The 22,546-nt window shown below is 46.8% G+C and overlaps 1 protein-coding gene across 4 annotated transcripts in view; it reads left to right on the top strand.

Annotated features, from left to right (window-relative positions):
• The first annotated feature begins 7,882 nt into the window (after positions 1–7,882).
• ZNF827 (zinc finger protein 827) overlaps positions 7,883–22,546 on the top strand; it is a 94,221-nt gene continuing 79,557 nt past the window's right edge. For 3 of the 4 annotated variants that reach the window (XR_010622202.1, XR_010622203.1, XM_065736367.1), the window contains exon 1: positions 8,042–8,140. Coding sequence is in view for 2 of the 4 variants with exons in the window: in XM_065736367.1 (XP_065592439.1) it covers positions 8,098–8,140 (43 nt within the window). In the remaining 2 variants the exon portion in view is untranslated. Of the gene's footprint in view, positions 8,141–22,546 lie in introns of all 4 variants that reach the window. The other variant, XM_065736368.1, reaches the window with a different exon arrangement.

Raw genomic sequence — 22,546 nt, 5'->3', positions numbered from 1 at the left:
CACCCTCAAAGAAGAGGAAGAAAGAAGTGCTTTCTTGTTCTCGTGCTTTAATATGTCCTCACCTTTCTTGTACCAGGGAGCCCAAAATGGCATTCCATTCAACCTGCAACGCAGTGCTTCCCTCATCCTGCTGACAGTGTTCTTCCTGGTGCAATGCAGGGTACTGTTGGTCTTCTTGGCTTCAAGTGTGCATTGCTGGCTTGTAGTCAAACTTGTCTGTCAGGACCCCAAGGGCCTCTTTGACAAAGCTGCTTTCCAACTGGTTGGTGCTCAGGATGTGTTGATGGCTGGGATTATTCCTCCCTAGATGCAGGACTCTACTTTTTAGTTTCCTCACAAACTTCACGAGATTCTTCCCTGCCCAGTTCTCCAGCCTGTCAAGATAATGCAGAATGGCAGCAGAACCATCTGGTGTATCAGCCACTCCTTTTGTTTTTCTGTCCTCTGTGACCTTGTTGAGGGTGCTTTTGGTCTCTTGTCTGTGAATATGTTAAACAGTGTCAGATTCAGTATTGACTTCAGAGGTATTAGTGCCAGCCTCCTGCTGGCCTTTGTGCTATCAGTTGTGGCTCTCTAGGCCCAGTCGTTCTGCCAGTTCTAAATCCACATCACTTGTTACTCATCTAACCCATACTTTGTCACCCTGCCTGTGATGACTTTGTGGGAATTGTTATGGGCTGTACTGAAGTTGAGGTAAACAACATCCACTGCTCTGCCTTTGTCCACCAACCCTGTCACCTCATTGTAGAAGGACGTCAGGTTTTGTTAAAAACGGTCTTCCTCTTCATAAGTGTCTGATGACTACTCCTGATCACTTTCTTGTCATTCAGGCAATTAGAAATGCTTTCCAGGAGGATTTTCTACATGCTAAAGTGAGTGGCCTGTAGTTCCCCGGACTATCTTTCTTGCTCTTGTTGAAGGCAGGAGTGACATTTGCTGACTCTCAGTTTTCATGAACCACTCCAAACCTTTCTGGGATAACCAGGAGAGAGATTACAGTAAAATCAGCCAGCTCCCTCAGCCCTTGTGGGTGCAGCCCACCAGCTCTTGTGGTCTTGCATGTGTCCAGCTTAATCACCTCCTAATCTGATTGTCTTCCTTGCTCCAGATTCTTACTCTGGTTTCAGGGACCTAGAATTCATACAGGCTAGTTATACTGGTGAAGGCAAGGAAGGCATTCTGGCTTTCCTTTTTGAGTTTCACATGTTGTTTTATGTGGTCCATTACTTTTCACACCTGCTTTAGAATGTTATAAAATAAGAGACTTCAAATGAAGGAGGATGTCAGGTTTCTCAGCCTTTCCATTTGCATCTATCTTACAAGGAAACCAGCAGCTCCTGATGTACATGTGATGACGTTGAGTCAAGGAGTTGAACACACAGATAATTGCTTTCACCTGAGCTGTATGGAGCTTAGATTCTCCCTAGTTAGTGAATGCCCAATTGATATTTCTCTCAAGGTTCTCTGCAATCTTCTGCTCTCTTGTGCTGCTTTCCCTTTGCCAGCCATACTTGAGTCACTGTAACACTGTTTGTTGTCTCTCTTTTTGTTGTATAACTGCATCCCTCAGCTTTCTTGCATGAAGCCGTAAGCTGCTTCCCTCCAGTCATCACTTCTTCCCCTTCCTTCCTACTCATGAGATTTTGTGATACTCCATGTGAGTCTTACCACAGTTTTTAGCCTACTTTTTGTGGACAAATAATTTATAACTGGCTCTATACTACAAACTTGGAAACACTGTGGAGCCTTAGTGATGCCAAAAAGTAGGGGATAGAAACAGTACTTTCATGAAACTGAGCAGGAGTAGAAGAGACCAGACTATCTTGAATATCTCAAAGGGCAAATAACCTCTTCCTCTATGCTGTTCGGTTAGATGGGGAAGTGACAAAGCAAGAAGATACTCCTTAGAGAAGTGACTGCCACGTGACTTCATCCTGCTGTCACCGCTGCTTGCTGAGCGTGACTTGTGGCCCAAACCCTTCTGAGTGCCACTGGGTAAGGGCTGATAACTGAGGACGTGCACCATGCTGAAGCATAGTTGAATGCCAAGTGGAATTCATTGCACCAGGCGGGTTCCAAGTCCATTAAGAGCTTAATGTTCAAATACTGCTCCTTTTCCTTACTGTTTTGTTTCCTTTCTCTGGGAACGTAAGATGCTGGCACCACCATGTTTTCTTTCTCCCAGTGCAATAGCTGGCATTAAACTGCCGAAGTCTACTTCCATGCCTTCCTTCTTGCTGTTTTTAAGGTGCTGTGTCAATGAGAGAGAGATGAGTTTTGTAGGTGCGCAGTCCTAGATGGTAGATGAGCCCCTTGGGATCCTGACAGTTTTTGAGATCTAGAGCAGTCTCAGTATTACTCCAGTGTTTTAACACAAGACTAGCTAGTGAATTGAGAAACTGGAATTGATTTCCCTGAGGAATTTGCCACCTTGCTGGTGTAGCAGAAACTCTGCCTCTCCAAGTACATGTAACAAGGTGTTTAAGAACTTAGACACACTTTCATTTAGCAAACAGCTGTGGCTTAAAATGCTACTGCCTTTCTACTAAACCAAGCTGCAAGACTTCACACTGCAGCAAATGAAGAGGCCAGTTGCGTTGTTTTGCAAGCTGGGGGTGGAATCGGTATCTCTGGGTGGATAGTAATATCTTAAACCATGGCAGGTGTTTGCTAATGAGCATGTATGTGCCAAAATCTTCAGTTAACCAGTGGCTAACAGAAATTAAGTGAAAACAAAAAGATAGGGAGTTTTCAATCTCTGGCTGATTTTAACTTAAACCATTCTTAAAATGGGGGCAAAGCTGTTATTGATCGTAATGAATTTAAGTAGAGATGGACAGTGGTGAAAAAGATCAGCATTGGAGCAGATGCCTGCTTATTTTGTTCATATTTGTAACTAATAGCCCTGAGACAAGTGCTCCACTTCCCATTCGGCTAAACAGCTCAGGAGTTGTTTAGTACTTTATGTTGCAAAATATGAAATTAAATCTTGTGCACTTAGTTTGAAGGAAGTTGTAGTGTGTAAAGGTCCAATTTTCTGGAGAAATTCTTTATCTTAAATATCTGTAGATGCAGGCCTGATTGTTACAGGCTCAAGTGTAGAAAAAGGGAGTGAAAAGGTACTGGATGGAATTAAGGAAATGAAAAGCCAACTGTGCTAATGGTAAAATAAAAATGACGAGATTTCCTTGGTCAGTCTGAAGAAACATCCCATAGTAGCTGAGTAGCAACTGTATCTCTAGGCCTGTAGTCTGTGCATTTCTGGCCTGTGACTCCAGGATTATTTCTCAGCGCAAGTTTAAGGCTAGCAGCCCTTTAGGGTTGCTTTGTTTGTGGTGCTGGTGTTTGTTTGGTGGAATTGAGATTGGGGACTATATCACCCTTCCTAAGTAGTATGCTATACAACAGCTGGAACATGTAAATTGACAGTGTTAATCCCTTTGGAAGAATTACAGCATTTACTTTTCAGCTAGAAGCGGCTTGTGCTGAAATTATTCTAAAATGATGATGGCTAGTTTGCTTAGGGGGATCTGGACAATGTCCTGATAAGGCTGCCTGTGGCTTTGCTGAGAGATGCAGAATAGATGCGCTCTTTCTTGATGCCCACCCACTCCGTAGTGGGATTCACAAGAACCTCAATCTTGGAGAACATTTCTAAAGCCGTGTGTTCTCTGTTCCCCAGTGTGGCATAAGCAACTGAAGAGTCCAAAGAGAACAGCCCGTGATTTCAGTAGTTCAGAAGGAGCTTTTGTCCAGGTTGCTGTTGCTGACTGTGGCCCTTGCATTGTGTTTTTCATTTAAAAAGAAAAGAGTTTAAAATTTTGGGGCAGGAGAACATTGATTGCCCCACTGTGATTTGAGATCCACTGGTTGTGCAACTTTACCTCCAACTCTGCAACTGCTTATTATTTGTCCCAAGGTGGTAATCATCAGATAGTAATGACTTCTGATCATTATTTTATGGCCTTTGTGAAACCAGTTGTAGCCTCACCAGTTATTAACTTGTCATTATTTATTATTATTACAAATCCAGTACTTAATGTTATGAGTTTACAGAGAGTTTGCAAGTGTGGATGATGTTATCCAGGAGCCGTTCTGTTATCATATGGATTTGTTCATCCTGTTGTGTTTGCCTCTTCAATACTTCTGAGCAAGGAGAAGTTGGTAATTAATTCTTGTTTGCAAGATTGATTCATAGTGTAGAAATGGTGACATCAATTACACACGAAAAGAGGAGCTTAAGCAGTGGGAAATATTACTCCAAAACACGTGGAGAGGAGTGTCATTTCAGTGGAAAAGAACAGTGTGCTCATGAGGTATATAAGGTATGGAGGCTATAGGCAAGTAACTTCCCTGCTCAGTAGGAAAGTCACCTAAAGCTTGTAGCTGCATCCAAGAGATCCTTTGATTACCTAGGGACACACAACGTGCTTGACAATAATTTTGGTAAGCTGTACTTGAAGCAGACTGTGGCTTAATACTGTAGTCTGGTTTTGGGCCCACGAGCTGCTTATGGTGGGCTGCTTTTTTTTTTCCCCACTCATTATACTTTTTCTTTTGTTTTTTTTTTTTTTAAGCTGACCCTAACAACAGAATTCTTACAGTTTAAAAAACACCGTGGGGATGTCAGTCTTCATGTTCCTGTTTAGCAATCTTTTCAAGTATTTGTTAACATTACATGACAGTAGTTGGATTCTAGATAGCCCATGAAGGCTTCAAGAACATTACATCATTTATTACTGTGTAAAACCTTATTTACTCAATTTGTTTCATTTTTCTTGTGTGTAAGTGAGGAAAATATTTACTTAGTTCGAAAGTGGTTTGAGGCTGAACTTAATTCATATGTGTAACTAGCTTTGGTGTTTGGAAGGTGCCATACAATCATTACTTATTAATAGCAAGACCTGCAGAAGGAATGCATTATTTATATTATGTTATCTGTGGAAAACTCGCAACTATTTTTTCTTATGTTTGGACTAGAAATGTTCAAAAGCATGGTAGGACAGCATCTTTCTTTGTCCCTGCTATGCCACCAAATATATAATGAAAGATTATTTTTGAGGTGGCACGATACCCTTAGTCACCTTCCTCTAACAGGTGTGTAAAAACACGTTGGCTTTTGTGGGGCTGATGTCTTTGATTCCAGTGTAGCTGGGTGCGCTATCTTAAATGAGTGGAGAGGTATGGAGGACAAAGTTGTTTCCATATGGGTGTGGGCTTAGAAACCATTTAAATCCGGAACATGTAAAGCTTCTACCTGATCGCTTGTTCAGCTGCTGGGATTCATTTCGCTGGAGGACGGGCTAAAGGTCTGGCCCTGTGAACTCTTTGTCAAACTTCTGGGACATCAGTTGGACCCAAGGTCATCTTCAGAGGTTTGGTGCTGCTCTGTTGCTTGCTGGTTCCTGTGGCACTTCCTGAGAGCTGTGTTCCCACAGTGCCATTGCTGCAGCCACCTTAACTCCCCTGAAGGTGGTTTTAAATGATGGAGGAAGAAATTAACGTACTATAAATGAATGCTGACACTGTCAGCATTCATTTACATGAGAAATGCATGAGGAAAAGAGGGTAGGAAGAGTGATGATGCAGAAAGGAGTGTTTTGTGATGTGCTGTTCTCACAAAGCACCTGAAGAAGGGCTCTTGCAGCAGCAGTGGGTAACAGGGGGCTGCTCCTTCCCGTGGTGTAAGGCAGCTCTGCGGCCTCCTGCACCCGCAGCGGTGCTCCGGCAGCTGGAGGTCTGGGGCATGCACAGCTGGCCTGGTTCAAATCCCTGCCATGGTGGTAGGGAAAAGGTAATAATACAGAAGGATTTAGTGCTGCAACCCCTCTGAAGTTAGCAAAGTTGCATTGCTCAAGTCCCAGCATGTCAAAATTGAGGCTTGTGAGCAAGGGGTTAAAAAAAAAAAAAAAAAACAACCAAAAAAGCCTCTGATGTTTTTGGTTAACATCAATAATGCTGTACAAAGCTCCCAACAGCACAGCGTGGGGAACCGAGGGCAAATACAGGATTTGCTGTTCTGAGCAAGTTCTCTATGGTACGCTTGATAGTGAGGAAGTGCAAGGTGGCTTTTGGGATATCAGTTATATGCACTGCATTAAAACTAAATAAATCTCCCCGCGAAGATGAAGTATTTTAGCTACATTGTGAGATGGTAAACCAACCGTAACCAGCAGGTGTGTGTTTTGTCTCAGAAGAGTTGCCTGTACATGTGGTTTTCAGCCTCAGAATGGTGCGTGTGTGTCAGAGAGCCTGTGTTTCTCTCGTGCATGTGATCTTTTAAATATTATTTTGTTGATTTTTTTTTTTTCTCCATGTGGAGCAGGGAACTGTGCTGTAAAATGGGCAGCGTTGTCTGGAGCCTTTCTGACGTGAGGTGATTGTGTGTATGGGGTAACGGCGTACCGGGCGGGCTGTGTATATGCTGCTCTGTGTTCTCCCCAGCAGTTGTTTTAAGAAATGTTCTGGATTTGGGATAAAAACTGATGTCAGTGATGCGTCCAGTTGTCAAATGCGAGAGCCTCATAGGTATACATGTGGAGAAGAATGTACTTCTTTAGTCCTGCAACATCTGACTCATGATTTTTGATTATGTATTCTGTTAAGTTCAAAGTTTCCCCACGCAAAGTGAGAGCTGTACAAAGCAGCCACGCTTCAAACCCTTTTACTTCAATTGTAGTAACAACTTTCAGAGTTGAAATCATTGACAACCTCCATGTGAACTTCTGTCCAGATCACCGCGAGTCACAAAGAACGCTTCCCTTGCACCAGGTGCTTTTGTGCTTCAGTCGGACCCAATCCCTTTTCTCTTTTCTTTCCCCCCCCCGCGCCTTCATGTCTGTCTTTGAAGAGACGCGTGTGGTTTGTGGAGTAATGAAAGTTGTGTATCGGTTAATGAAAGCTGCTGCAAGGGGCTCCTAACACACCTGGCGCTGCTTCAGCACGGAGCTTCGTGTACCTGCGTTAAAGCAGGGAAGTGCATCTCAGAAGCCTAGGTCGCTGTGTGCGTGTAGCAGTGAAACCAACCATGAGAGGTGACCTGATCTGTTTCCTTCCCCCCCCTCCCCCCGTTCTCCAGAAGCCGTGCCGTCCATGCCCAGTCCGCCTTTCCCCTCTCCAACCCTGTGCTGCCCGTCTCGGTGCCGCTGCAGCGCGCACCCCCGCCCTGCCCGGGCCCCGTGGCCCACGCCGTGCAGTCCGTGGGCCGGCGGCTGTGCATCCTCTTCCTTCCCGCCGCCCCCTCGCGCTGCTCAAGTTCGGGTGAAAGGAGCCCTTCTTCCCCCGCGCTCCGCGGGGGAGCGGCGAGCCGACCCCGAGCACGGCTGTGGGGGCCGCGCGGCGATCCCTCGGTTTTGCTTTTCTATCGAGGGATGACAAAACGCCTTAATTTTTCCAAAAAGCCTGGTTGGCGTTCTCTTCTTTCCAACCGGATCAGACAGGGAATCGCCCGAGCCCCGCACACCTCCTCTCCTTCCCCTCCCTGTCTTTCTGCGAGGAGCGAATGGGTGCGGGACCGGGGCAGCGCATCCTCCGCGCGCCCCGCCGGGCACGGGGGCACCTTCCCCTTTGCTCTGCCGCGTGCGCGCGTGTGTGTGCGCGCGTGTGCCCGCCCGCCGGGCTCTGTGTGTGTGCGCGCGTGTCCCCGCTGCCTCCCGCCGCCCGCGGGCGCGCCGTGAGCGCCGCCGCCGCTGCCCTTTGATCCCGCGTTAGTGTCAGTTAGGGGCCGGCGGGCGCAGCCCTCGGCGCTGCCACCGCAGCCCTCGGCCCCGCACGGCGCCCGCCGGGAGCGCGGCCCCGGCCGCCGGGGGACGCGGAGAGCGGGGACAAGCCAGGTGCACGGCCGGCTCGGGGGGGAGAGGAGGGAGAAAGGGAGCGCGGGGGGAGAGAGCCCTTCGCGGCGGCTCCGGGGACGCCGGCTGCAGCCCTCGCTCCCCCGGCGGAGAGGGAAAGCCCGCCCCGGCCGGCGGCTCTCCCGGGGGGCCCGGCTTTGTGCCCGTCCGTGCCCCCCCCCTCCGCTTCCCCCCCCCCCCCCCCCCCCTCCCGCTGGTGTTTGATCTCCCGTTAAACAGAGGAGGAGAATGTGAAAAAAGGGGGAAAATGCCCAGGAGGAAGCAGGAGCAGCCCAAGCGCCTCTCTTCACGTAAGTGCCCCCTCTTTTTGCCATTTTTTCCTTCCTCCTCTTCCCGTCTCCTTTCTCTCTGCAGCCGCCTCCGCCGTTTCGCGCATTAGTTTAGGGTTACAGAGGTGAAACTGACAAAGACACAGCCTGGGTTATTCCTCTTTTAGGTCTGAGCTCAGGCAGCCATGTTGGTGATGAACAGCCTTGTGCCCTTTTAATTTTTCCTCTCTCTCCTTTCCCCCCTTCTTTCTTCGCGTCCCTCGCCCTTTCCTCCTCCTCCCTCCCCCCGCCCGTGATTGTGCATTTGTGCTGGGTGTGTGGGGGGGGGGGGGGGGGGTGCGGCGTGGGGCTCGCTTCGGGGCCGGAGGGAGGGGGGGGGGGCCGTTAACGGGGTGGGGAGGGGGTTCGCACCGGAGGGGAGGGCGGCGAGCGGGGAAGCAACTACCGGCGGCTCGCGTGGAACCGGCCGAGAGGTCCGTCCGCGGCTAAAGGTTGCGGCGGGGTGCGGGGGTGGGCACGGCCCCCCGGGGCCGGCGGCGGGGGAGGACACCCGCAGCGACCCTGCAGCCGCTCCTAAGGGAACCGGGACCGGTGGGGGAGGGGGAGAGGTCCCCGCGGAGCGGGGAGAGGCGGCGGCGCGCTCGGGGCTGCCGCCGGCTGCGTCGGAGCGGGGGCTTCGGCTCCGGCGGCTCTGCCCCAGCCGCGAGCGGCAGAGCACGGGGCTAAAGTGCATCCCGCTGCTCCCGCCCGCGGGCAGCGCACGCACACGCTGACATCCCCAGCGCGGTTCCCCCTGCCCCGCTGCTCCTCGCTCCCTGCCCCCTCCTTCCCATTTTCTCCCCTCTTTGCAAAACAGTTAACTTTTCTCCCGCTCTCCACCCCCTAACACCCCACCCCCAACCCCCCTACCCGCATTAAGTGCTCGGCGGTTATGGAGAGAGAGACGGAGGGGAGGGGACCTAAAAATACCTTGCCCCTGCCTGGCCCCGAGGGTGCTTTGAGGCGAGCGGGGGGTGGCTGCCGGGGCTCATTCGACCGCCTCCGGCGCATCTGCCCGGAGCGCGCCCTCCGCGCGAGGCCGGGGGCACGGCGGGGCCGGCGGTTCGGTCAGCGGGAGTTCAGCTGCCGGGGGGCGCCGCTGCGGGCGGGGTGCGGTGCGCTGCGCTGCGGCTCCGCGCGGCGCGGGCAGCGCTGCCCCGACCCCTCCGTGCAGCGGTACGGGGACCGGGCCGGGGGGCGGCACTCGCAGCCCGGCGAGTGTTTTTCCGCCCGTTTTTTATTCCGCCGGTTCTAAGGCTCGACTTGTGCTTTTTATCCGTTTTCCCCCTCCCTTCCCCGCTCCTTCCCTTCATCCCTTCTCCCTCCTCTCGCCCCCGTGCAGCCCCGCCGCAGTCGGCGGCCCCGCGCGCAGCGAGGCCGGCACGGGGGCGGCGGCGGCGGCGCCGCCTCTGCAGCGCCCGGCCCGGCGGGCGGGGGCAGGGGCCAAGCCCGGGAGCGCGAGGCCTCGCCCGGCGGCGCGGGGGCCTCTCTGGGGGGAGCGGGCGGAGGCGGGGGAGGTGCCGCCGCCCGGAGCCCCCTGCGAGGGAGGGGGGGCTGGGTTCCTTGGCCCGGAGGAGGCGGCGGGGCGGGCCCCGCGGGCGGCGCGGCGGCTGACCTTGCCCCTGCCCTGCCCCGCGCCGCTGCCCTCTGCCCGCCTCTCGGGCTGACACGCAGCCCGGGCTCCATTTTAGCTCGCGCCGCCGTGCGCTGCCTGCCGGCCTCGGCTCCGGCGCTGCGCTGCCCCCGCCCGCGGGCTGCGCCTCGGGCTCGCCGCGGCCCCGACCTCCTGACCGCCGCGCCGGGAAAAGTCGCGGCCTTCTAGCGAACGGACGATCGCCCGCATTGTGCGAAGCGGGTGCCGTGTTTATTTTGTGTCTTAAACGCGCGGCCTCGTTTGCCGTTCTTTTGGATGAATCTTTTAGTTCAATTCACGAGAGGTGTTGTGTTTTTGTTTTTTTTCCCTGATGTGTGAAGCACGCTCACTGTGTCCCACGCTAACGCTACTTTGTAGTGGCTTGTATTTATTTAGATTTCTCTTACAGCTCCGTTGCACTGAATTAAAAGCTCTTCTTCCACCGAAAGATGGTAATGCGGTGGATAAATAAGGAAGATCTGTAGGAATACAGATGCAGTCTGCAGTTCTGTGCGTTCAGAGGATGGCCTGGAACCCACTGCACTCAGTGTGCAAATGTCATAAATACTAGGTTTGAGGTTCTCTTTTTTTTGCGTTTTCTTTTAGCAGTGTTTTTTTTTTTTCAATTCTGTGTAAAAATGCATTTTTGTCCCATAATTCCTGAAGGTTTTAGCTATGCATTTTTTGGGTTGCACATACTTTTTGTTTTTAGTTGTTAACAGTAGCAGTAGAATGCTGAGCGGGCCGTGCACATCCAGAAGGAGGTGGCTCAGGTTGTGTTGAGCCTTAGCTCTGCCCCAGCATGCGTACATGGCTCTGGCCTGATGTGCAGAGCATGTGCCACAGGTTGCTACTGGTGCAGGAGTGCTCTGTGGCGCACTCAGTGTCCACTTTTGGTGCCTGTGGCATCCTACTGCACCATCCTCCTGGTCATTTGGGTTCTCTTGCAGTGGCTGGTGAGGCAAATAGGCATGGTTATGCTGAACTACTTGGTAAGGTGGGAATATTAATAAGCCAGTGTATGGCACAGTGTGTGGACTCTACAGGAGCTCGGGTAGAAAGCGGTATTTTCAGGATCTCCAGGCCTTATTTCATTTCCTATGCATCGTTGTGTGCCGTGACGTGCATCTGAAGAACACGGTATGACAGTATGCAGCTGCTGCCCACTGGGATCCTGATTTTATATTTCTGTGTATTGGACGCTTTTGTCTGTTGGCTTCACTGGGTAACTTCTGTAAATTTCGAGGTGGTTTCCCAAAATAAGATGTCACACGGGAACACCTTGCTCTAGTAAGGGAATTTTCAGCCTTGAGAGTTTGCTAGAGGTGTAAGGGACTATTGCAATGATGTACCGTAGTTTCACAAGATGCTGACGCTTCGGTGGTGGAAAAAGAGTTGATTCCATTAGGCGCGTTAACATTGTTTGCTTAGAAGGGCAGAGTTAAGGTTGAGCTCGCAGTCATTGGAGTTGTTTACAACCCAGTTCAATCTGGAAGAGTCCTTTAGAGGTCATGTGGTCAAGCGCTCTGCCCCCAGCAGGGCGACCCACAGCTTGCCGTGGGGTGAGTGGGCCATCGGAACTCCACTGAGAAAGTGAATTGCAACTGGAGCTTCTGCATGCGAAGGAGTGTGATTTTTGTTGTACTCTTATGTCACAGATGCTAGCGGATTGTCTTCACTCACGTTTTAAAATACAAGAGAAAGTGCTTCCTTTTTAATTTAAGGTATGAGTGAATGAGGTCAGAACTTCAGGAATTCTTGGATAGACGGTGGCTCTTTCATATCCAAACAAAATACTTGAGCAGCTCACCTCAGTTTGCACTGAAAGAGCTTCTTAAGTTAAAAATTTACTCGGTGCATGTGTGTCCCACGAGTACTTTTGGATGCACCTGACTCAGATGATTGCTTTCGTTGGAATGTTTAAAGGTATTTTACTTTTTCCTTGGTGTGTGTCATGGGTTGGAATCAGAATCCTTAAATACGTATGCGTAATACAGTTTTCCTCTGTGCTTGTTATCCTGATCACAGAATCGCACAGGATCACAGAACTGTAGGGGTTGGAAGGGACCTCTAGAGCTCATTGAGTCCAGTCCCCCTGCCCAAGCAGCTCCCTAGCCCAGGTTGCACAGGTAGGGGTCCAGGCGGATCTTGAACATCTCTAGAGAAGGAGACTCTGTGCCTTATGTTCTGTCTTGCCTCATGCCACTACTTCCTTTTCTCAGGAGTTCCTCACCTTATAAATGTGATGTGGACGAGGTTAGCCTGAGAAGCAAAAGTGGGAAAGTTTTGAGATAGGTGTTCAGGATCTAGATCACTGCCTTGTCTCAAGTGTAGCAGTCAGTGTTCCTTGAGGTTTGCTCCAGTCTCAGAAGTTGGTGTGCAGTGCAGTTCATGAATGAATGCCACGATACCGTTTATACTAAGCTTGTGTTTATTACGTCAGACAATTAGAAGCTATGTTCAGAATTTTGAACTACTTTTTGAAGGATGAACTGCTACTTCTGTTTGTTGTCTTTTGTTGGAGATACAGCACAGGTATAATATTAGTTTAATTATCTAAAACTGGATTTGTGATTATGAGGGGACATAACCCTTCTTGTTTTTGTGGTCAAGTTTGGTATTTGATATTCCAGATTCTGCATTGAATTTTCAAATGTTTCTATTAAAAAAAACAAAAAAAAAAAAACAAAAAAAAAAACCCACAACAAACACCAACCCTCAAATGCTATGAAACTTTTTATTTTTATTTTTTTTATTGCTTGGTTGTATCATCAAAGTGTAAAGAAAAAACTTATAATGAGATAAATTAGGAGAGGTTTAAAGTTTTATGTGATACCTTCTTGACAGCAAGAGAGGGTGTTGGGTGGGGAGGGAGGTTCAAGACTTCCCAGTGTCAGGAAGCCCCCATTAGCATTTGAGAGTTTCCTTTGAGACAGAGGGCTTTTATCAGGAACAGGAATGTCTCCTTTAATAGTATTTATTACCTTACTAGCAGGCATTGCATGTACAAGGGGAAGCTTTTAACATAGTTTCTGTTTACTATTTTTAACCTCTCACCACTGCAGGGATCACGATATAGCTCATTGTTGACAAGAGGATCCACGTAGGGAAAATTATTATTCTTAGTATGATTAGGTTAATAATTTCATTGCTATTATCATAGTTGTCCTGGTGGTACTGTAATGTACCTCTTAAATGAACAGCAGCGTTTTGTTGGATGGAGTAGCGTCTGCATTACTGCATCTGAAAACACCGTTCTTGTTTTGTCCTGCTCGTTATGGCAAAGTCATTATAGACTTTTCAGAAATAGCTTCTCTCTCTCTGTGGAGATTGTTTCTAACATCTGAAGTTGCTGTCACTTGTATAAAGTCATAGAGTGGTCAGTGTTTGAAGTCATTCAGTGGCAGGCTCAGTGTTGTCTGATGGTACAAAATATTGACACATTGTGCTTGGGTGTGAATCGAACTAACAACGAGTTGGTGTCATGCTCATTAAATTACTTAAGTTTTTAGGATCTTATGAATTAGATTTCAGGGAGGGTGGGGCGACAAAAAAAGGTACAAAACGCAAACACAGACTTTTTAGTTGGCAAAACAGGGAAGGCCACAGGTAGAGTAGCAGAATGGGAAACGAAAGCATGTAGACAGAATACATTTTTTGTTTTTAAGTTTTGGAATGGACAAAGAAAGATGATGGCTTCATCTGTGTAACAGAATGATTGTTGTCTTCTTCCTGTGTAAGAAGGCAGAAATTTGAAGAATTAAATGTAACAAAAAAAAAAAAAAGAAGAAGAAGAAGAAGAGCCAGGAGGAGCTGGCTGTTCAAAGTGAAGTATTAGTAATTTCCTATAATTTAATCAGACGAGATCCCAGAGCAAGATAATGAGTGCATGACCTACAAAAGAGGACTTTTTGGAAGTTAAAAGGGTTTCTAACATGAAGCTTTACTAGGCATATGATTTGTCATGAAGCGCCATGTAGAGGACCTTTTTTTCTTTCACGTTGCAGAGAAATTGTAATGTGGACATGAGTTCAGATGGTTCAGAAGAGCTAATTTGGCTCATGCGTGGAATCCTTTATCTGTTAGAGCTGTTAAACTACTCCAGAGTCATGTTTGAAGAATTTATCTTCTAAATAATGTTTTGCTCTGGTTTCTGGTATGTCATTTTTTTTCTTGCCTGGTTTGTCAATCACGATATTATGATGTGTATCATTTAGGTTTTGTATGCATAACCTCTTCGTGGTATGCAGTCTGAAGTGCCACGTGTTTCATGCAAACAGTAGGCAGAAATCCTGGTGTTCAAAGCAGGCAGCAGCATGTAATGAACGTCAGTTTTTCAAGCGATTCTCTTTACCTGTACCCTGATGGTTTTTTTCATTTTTTAAAATTCTTTCTATGAAGAGCCATAAGTGATGTGGCTCAATGTGGGCTGAAGGAAAAATAACCTCAAGAAGTTTGCTGTCCCTTTCCCAAGGCTTATTATTATGATTATTTTCAGTTATTTCAATTCTAAAACTCAGGCTTAACCCAGACTTCAGTTCAAAGGAATCACAGCATCACAGAACTGCAGGGGTTGGAAGGGACCTCCAGAGCTCATCGAGTCTAATCCCCTACCCAAGCAGCTCCCTAGCCCAGGTTGCACAGGTAGGCGTCCAGGCGGGTCTGGAACGTCTGCAGAGAAGGAGACTCCACCACCTCTCTGTGCAGCTGTGCCACTGCTCCGTCACCGCACTGTGAAGAAGTTCCCACGCACGTTTGTGTGGAACTTAAATGTAAACATGTTGCAGGGTACGGTCAGTGTAACTGCACACGTGCACACGCACACCCCCACAGCTGTGGCTAATTTAATGCAGGATTCAGTAATGTGTGTCCAGAAAGTCCCAGAAGAGCTTCTCTTTCACATTTTGATTTTGGAGACTAACTCAGGGTCGTACTTATAGAACCGTTATGCTCCCAGAGACATTTTCTTTTCCTCGTATGCCTTCAGCAGTGTTTACAACCTGATCCTCCGCTTGGCCTAGACATCAGGCATAGATGGTCTGAGCCTGTAGGCTTAGTAATTAGCTCTATTGCTTAAAGTTTCTCCTGCCTTTCCAGGGATTTCGTGTTTGTGGTGTAACTACACTGAACGCTAGAACCCAGTTTAAGCCTAATGCTCAAACACACCCGTTATATTTTGCAGGTTGAGGGAAATGCTACGAGTTCACACAGAGTCCGGGTTCAGTTAACTGGGAATCCTGGAAGGGTTATGGTTTTTGTTTGTTTGTTTTTTTCAGAGAAGCGTAGCAGGGAGAGAAAAACTGGTCTGCACAGTCATTTATCTCATTCTTTTCAGTACCTAGGTGATAGGGATGGAAGTTGGGGCTGAAGGGATGACTAATGCTGATGCTATGATGGCAGACCAAGAAAAATAAATTGTTATGCAAGACTACAGCTTTAGCTGATGCTCAAAATATGTTGCATTAAAAATGGAAGGGTTACCAAGCAGCAGAGGTCTTGTTGTGCATGACTTAACCAACAGTTAAGGAGAAAGTAAAGTTAGGTTCCATACGTGTGCAATGCTTGATTTCTTTTGTTTGGGATGCTGACTAGGATGAAGGTAAAATATTCAAAGCAAGCTCTGTCATCCCTTTGGATTCTGTGTGCTTTTACTTCTGGGGACTCTCTCTGTCAAGCAGGGTTTGTAACTGCAGGCCCTCATGTGAGGTTTGCTGCTTGAATGTCTTCGCTGCTATCGCAGGGCTTTCTAAGCAAGTACACAGAATTCTCTGCATGGTCTTAAATGTGGAGGACAGAAGTTTTACCTGAAGGTTTCTGTAATGGAGAAGATAGGTGCAGACTTACTTTAAAACTATAGCTTCCTATTTTAAGTGTGTGTTTTCCTGTTTTAAGTGGATCTTGATACCTGTAAGAATTTGTAAGATGCCATACCGGGGCAAAAGTGGCAATTCTCTTGAGCTCTTAAAAATAAATGGCAAGTAACTTAGAAGAATGCTTTAATAAATGGATGGTTTTAACAAGTGTGAATTTAGCTTAATGGGCGATCCTCATGTGTGACTCTGTTAGTGAACAGGAATTCTTAGCGAGCCGCTTCATTTTGACTCGTGTAGTACAAAGAGGCAGTGAAAATTCGTCTTAGATGAATTTATTTTCTCAAAAATTAAAATAGTAGCGAATCTTCCACAACTAGATACTCATGCAGTCAGGAGCAGGTAAGGGGAAGAGAGGGTGTTGGGCAGCTGGATCCAGTTAGCAGCAGATGTTGTGTCTTTTGAGTTTGCTTGCGTTCCTGAAGCACAGGCAGAATTGCTCCCCTTATGGGCTGCTGCATCAAATGTAGACCTCGCAGCTAGTGCCTTGGGACTCATTTCATCTGTGTTTGAAGCAGAATCTCCACTTGTCTACCTTGTATTTCTAGCACTTTGAGGCCATGAAGCCTCAAAAGCGCTTCTTAGGCACCGGTGAAGGCATAACAGCCTAGAGCTGCTCTAATTTCTGCTGCCCACAGGCTCTCATCCTGATCCTTGTTCTGGAGGGGAAGGGCTGACATAATCCTTTTGTCAATTCTGTGTTGCCAGAGGGAGTCCTGTGCGGAGAGAATAACTCTGAAGGGGGCTCTTCTGCCCACCTTCAGGTACTTTTACATTGCCCGTAAGGTATAAATGGACCTCGCCATAATTGCTTGTGTGTCTTCCTGCACAGTGCTATGCCGCACGGAGGCAACACAGCAAGCTCTAATAAAGCTGCCTTGTGTATGGGAGGCAGTTAGCGCAGCAGTCAGGATAACTCAGCTGTAATGCTTCTGGGTATTCTCAGACCGGTTCAGGTGTCACCACGTAGCACGGTGTTATTTAGTGCAGATGTAGTCTCATGAGAATATGATGTTTTTCTCTCCCACCATTCCTCTGAATTTTAGGAGAATTTTTGAGCCATATATAGAAATGGGCCGTGCCCTAAGTAGCCACGGCATTAGTTTCTTCTAAAATGAGTTTGGCACAGAATCCTTAATCTCCTTAGGTAAAATACGTTTTGAGGAAGGTTCACTTCTTGTTTGGTGCTTGCACAAGAATTAAGTGACCACTGACTTCTTAAGGTTGAAAGCTGAGGCGGTGCCTTGCTGTGTCAGTGCGGAGTGCCTATTCTACATGGGAAGAACTGCTTCTGTGTGTGAGCCTACCCCTACAAGTAGCTTCTTAATCCTCTCTTGTTTGGCTTTGCTTGTTAACCCCAAGCAATCCTCTCAGGAGCGAAGAAAGCAGCTGTCTTTGGTTGCGATCAGCACGACAAAACAAACATTTCTTGAGGCTTCCCTTACATTCTGTAGTATCATCCTTTGGGGGGAATTAGAGAAACAGAGAATATAATTTGCCATGTTTTAATCTGACTTTGGAAGAGAGGAAAGAAGTAAATTACAGGGGTTGCGATGGCATTTCTAGGAAGGAATAGTTTCAGTATCTCAACCCTAAACCTTTTGTGTCTGAGCCAGTCAGGAAGCTAATGTGAGTGAAGCTCTCAGGTGAGTAAGGGAGCAGAGTAAAACTCCGAAAGGAGGGCACATCATTTACCCCAAAACGATCTGGAGAATCTGCATATGTCAGAAATAAACAGAAATGAGTTAAAACAACAACAACAGAGGAGGTCTTTGTTAGATTACCTGCTGCGACCGAGTATTGGCACGCATGCAGTTTGTGTGCTTCCACTCTGTGACCCCTTGGCAGAGGCTGTGAGCACGACTGGAGTAGTCGAAGACGTTGCAGCAGCTTGAGCTGAGGCTTCCTTGGTTTTCTTTATTGCAGCTTACCTATTGTAGTAGCATAGGAATTTCTGATTGATGTTGTTGTTTCCTTGATTTTACTGTTGAACAACTTTCATAAATGTGTTCCAAAGGAACAGTTCAGTCTGTTTTAACAGCACTTTTCTAGGAGTCAGTGTTTCAAATAGTTACCGTGAGGTTTTCTCTTTCTGTATTTCATAAAAGGGAAATAAAGCTCACAGTATTCGCTGTCACAACCTTCCTAAATTCAGTATTTATAATAATCTGAGTTCTCTGAGTTCATTTAACTTAATTGTGAAAAGTGGAGCTTAGTGCTTCTTATCAGCAATGGGCCACCTTTGCAGACCTGCTCTGTTTGCCCTTGTACTGCTGAGGTGGTGTAAATGTTGAGCGCGTTGTCTTGGCCTTCCCAGATGGGATTCTTGTTGCACGGGGATGTTCCTAGGAATAATTAAAGCTGTTGTTTCTTACATCTCCGTATCACTGAAACTTAAAGTGAAACAGACTGTGAATCAGAGATGGAGCCATAGCTAGAACGTACTCAGTTATTTGTGGTTGACAATCATTTCCAACTACTGTCGATGAGCCAATTACCAGTTTGTGTTTCAAAAACACAAGGAAGAATTAAGAGAGCTGTATTTCTCCTTTACCATGTACTTACAGTGTCACATAGGAGAAAATCTGGTTCTGGATGGAGACTGAACAGAAGCATCTGGATTATTGAGCATATAGATGCAGTGACTCTTTCCAGTTGAGTGAAAGGATTTGCTTTTGCCACTGGAGCTGTTAAGAATTTGTCTTATTTGTAGAAGGAAATATTCCTTTATAGAAGGAAATACTGAGCTGACCATAAATTCAAAGTAAACACAAGTCAAAAAGTACAACAGAGGCTGTTTTCTTCTTCCTTCCTTAGAAGCCGGCTAGGTTTATTTTGTGCTCAGGACACGTAACCCTGCCTTTAGCGAGCAAGAGTTTTTCTCTTGCTGTTTTCCTAGCATATATGTTACAACTACATTGCTTGTAGTGGTTTTTGTATCCAAGAGATCTAGACTCCAGTGGTGGAGCTTTCCGGGTTGTTTTATGTTTGTGGTGGTGTATGGAGGCTCAGTGGGATGTGTCCAGCTTCTTGGAGTTCTTGTTTCTTCTTTTTTTTCTTAATTCTTCGCTAGTCAGTATTTATGGTAAGTTTTCTAGTCCAGCTGGAGATGGTCAGTAGGAAAATATAGAGGAATATTTGTTTTTCATTTTGGTAATGCTACTACTTTATCAGTGTTGTTGTTTGAAGACTAGTGATAGTTGCAGAATGTAATGAGAAGTTACTTGGAACTGGTTCAAGAGAAGACACGCTATGCCCTTAACCCCTTGAAGACGAGAGGAAAAGTTGATGTTGCCATTTTTATTCCAGATATGGTTGGCCTTGCTTGAGAAATGGGAGCCAGTGCTCATGTAGAAAGCAGACTAGAGGTAGCATGTTTTTCTGTAGGACTCAAAGTATTCTTTCACATGAGTGTCTGCTGGATTTCTCTGTACTACAGTAGCGATTAGACATCTGACGGTGCTCTCAAGAGCTACCTTGTGCACGAGAGACAAGGAAGTACCGTTCCCTTTTCTTTTCTGGAATTGGTATAGTACACAGGAGAACAAGTCAGGGAGTCAGCCAACCTGTTGTCCTCAGTATACGTGGCCTGGTAAAAATTAGTTTCAACCTGAAAGTGAACATGTATTGGAATTAGATGTACTGTAGGAAAGATGGATACAGCAATTTCTCAGGAGAACCAAGGCACCGATGGCTGAAGTCGTGGATAGCAATTTTCCCTCTGAGGAACGAGAGGTAAGCAGAAAAAATAGAACATGTGCTCTTTGAAATGGTTAGGTACATTCTCAACGTTGCTGTATGTGTTTTTCTCCAGTGATTTCAAAACCTTCTGAAGAGCTTTCCGCAAGTATTGAAATTACGCTGGGCTTACGTTGTTGTATCTGGTGGGAGTTCTTCCCTCCTCTATTTCAAAACTTGACTATGCCTTTGAAAAGATACAGGAAACTAGATCTGCTACGTAGTCCTCTGTACTAGTCCTATGTACTTGTTCTCTGCCCTCGCAGCTCAGAAAATCAACCGTATCCTGGGCTGCCTCAAAAGAAGCGTGGCCAGCAGATCGAGGGAGGTGATCCTGCCCCTCTGCTCTGTGCTGGTGAGGCCTCACATGGAGCACTGCATCCAGACGTGGAGCCCTCAATACGGGAGAGACATAGACATGTTGTTGGAGCATGTCCACAGGAGGGCCACAGAATTTTTCCAAGAGTTGGAACACCCCTCCTACAAAGAGGCTGAGACATACGAGAGGAAATGGTTTCGCACTTAAAGAGGGAAGGTTTAGGTTGGCTATAATGAAGAAGTATTTTGCAGTGGGGGTTGTGAGGCACTGGAACAAACTGCTCCTAGATGAGGTGGAAGCCCCGTCCCTGTGTAGATATTCAAGGCCAGGCTGGAGGGACCTCTGAGCAGCCTGATCGAGCTGTGGATGTGGCTCTTCATTGCAGGGGAGTTGGACTAGATGACCTTTAAAGGTCCCTTCCAACTCTAAGGATTCTGTGATTCTATTTTCAAATTCCTTTATCAAAGCAGAAAGCACGACAGAAGTAAGCGTGGAGTCACTGGCTTTATTTTCTGGAGCTATGGCTTTGCTGTTCAGAATCTTACTTATTTATTTATTTAAGTAATACTGCTTTAATCTTATTTAGAGCAATTAAGGGTTTCCTGCTAATTTAAACAGTTGGTTTTGGTAATATACAGATCTTCTCATAAGTACTGGTTCTAGTAATGTAAGGTTAAAAAATCTACACAAGAGGCAAGGAAGCAGATAATTCACTGATTTATCAACCTTAACAGACTTTTTTTTTCCTCTCAAAACATAGTGGTAGCTATGGTAAATTTACTCCAGATTGCTTCAGGGTACCGATTCTGTATGGTGTGTACAACACATGGGGACACCTCTTTAAAATGAATGGGTGAAGGAGCAGGTAATCAGCCAGTGTGGCTTCGGTGCCTCGATTAGCCTTTTGCTCAATGGTTTATTCCTTAGGAGACTTTGAAATTGCCCTGCACAGCTGAGAGCATAGGTGGATTTTCCTTGGTGCTTCTAGATCAGTTTCAGTCTTTCAGGTATTTTGAGAACTTTTCGCTATCTTAGCACTGTGCGTAAGTGATAATGCTGTATTACTGTTGTGATCTGGGAGTTATTTACGCTTGTGGCAAATGGTTTGTGCACAGCAAGGTGGCGTGCTTGAACGCTTTGCTCACTTTGGTCAGCCCATTTTGCGGGATGAATTGACACTTGCACCTTGTCATGCACTCCCTTTCCAACTGCAAGGGTGACTAAAATCATGTTGTTGTGGCGACCTTGTCAGTTTTAAATGAATATCCATGCTAAAATGAGCTGACATATTGAAGAGTAAACCAGTGCTATAATGATATACACCATAAACCAAACTCTTTATTCTTGTGTGCTCAAAACTGTTAGGACCACATAAGGATTTTTGTGCCTGCTTTGTGTTGCTGGGGTGGTGCCTGTGCTGAGGCTTGCAGTACATTTCAGGCAATGAAGATGCACTCTGCTGCAGTAAAGAATTGAGACAGCTATCGCTGCAGCCAGTTCTGGGAGGTGGCAGGTCAGGTGCGGGCCTTAATTAAGATGAACTGTTAGCTGATGAAGGCACTGACTGAATAAGAGCAGACAGTTTATAGAGGCATTTCAAAAACGGAGAACCGATATGCAAAATATCTGAGTGAGCCACCGGTTTTATCTGTTACCAAGTTAAATGAAGATTAGAAAGCAAAGCTTTCCAGCCCTTTTGGGCACCTAGATCTTACATAATACGATTAAAGAAACTGTGCTACTCATATTTCATGTCCTACTTCAGTTTTGCTATAGCTACTGGTCAAGTGCTCACTACATAAAAGTGACACCTGTAAGGGTGCGTTTCCATACTTTCTTCTTGCTTGCCAAAACCTTGTGGTACCACTGACAGCCAAGAAGTATACAGCTGTTTTAAGATGGTAGAATCCTTAGAGCTGGAAGGGACCCTTAAAGTTTATCTGGTCCAACTCCCCTGCAGTGAACTGTGACCTCTACAGCTAGACCAGGTTGCTCAGAGCCCCATCCTGCCTGATCTTGAATGTCTGCAGGGACGAGGCATCCACCACTTCTCTGGCAACCTATTCCAGTGCTTCACTATTCTTACTGTAAAAAACTTTTCTTACATCCCGTCTAAATCTCCACTCTTTTATTCTGAAACAATTTCCCATTGTCCACTGCTGAAGAGTCTATCCCCTCCTTTCTTGTATCCCTGCTTTAGACACTGAAAGGCCTCTGGGGGTCAGTACTCATCGCTGGTCTACGTCCGGATGTTGATCTATTGACTCTTGCCCTCTCAGTACAATCTCTCAACTGGTTCCTCATCCATCAGTCACCTATCAAATCTGTATATTTCCAGTTTAGGAGAGGGATGTTATGGAGGATCATGTAAAAGGCCTTACTGAAGTCCAGATGACATCAGTGACTTTCCTGGTCCTCTGATGCAGTTAAGCCATCATAGAAAGCTACTGGGTTGGACAGGGAGGAGTTGTCCTTGATGAAGCCATGTTGGTTGTCTCATATCAGCTTCCTGTTTTCCATGTGCCTTAACATAGCTTTCAGGAGGATTTATTCTATGATCTTTACCAGCACAGAGTCTGACAGGTCAGTAGTTACCTGCGTCGTCTTTTCTACCCCTCTTAAAAATGGGTGTTTTCCAGTCACCAAGGACTTAACGTGACTTCCGTGACTTTTTAAATACCAGAGAGTGGTTTGGTGACTACATCAGCCAATTCCCTGAGGACTCTGGCGTGCTTCTCTTCAGGATCCATGGATTTTTGGATGTTCATGTACCTCAGTGGGAGGTGTATTGCTCCCTCTTGTTCCTCTCAGGCTACCTGTCCCTGCTT

Source organism: Cyrtonyx montezumae, unplaced genomic scaffold (genome assembly GCF_038088225.1).
Source record: "Cyrtonyx montezumae isolate F1298 unplaced genomic scaffold, pur_monq_1.0 scaffold_2, whole genome shotgun sequence".
NCBI lineage: Eukaryota > Metazoa > Chordata > Aves > Galliformes > Odontophoridae > Cyrtonyx > Cyrtonyx montezumae.
This window is presented reverse-complemented; position numbering and strand designations above follow the sequence as displayed.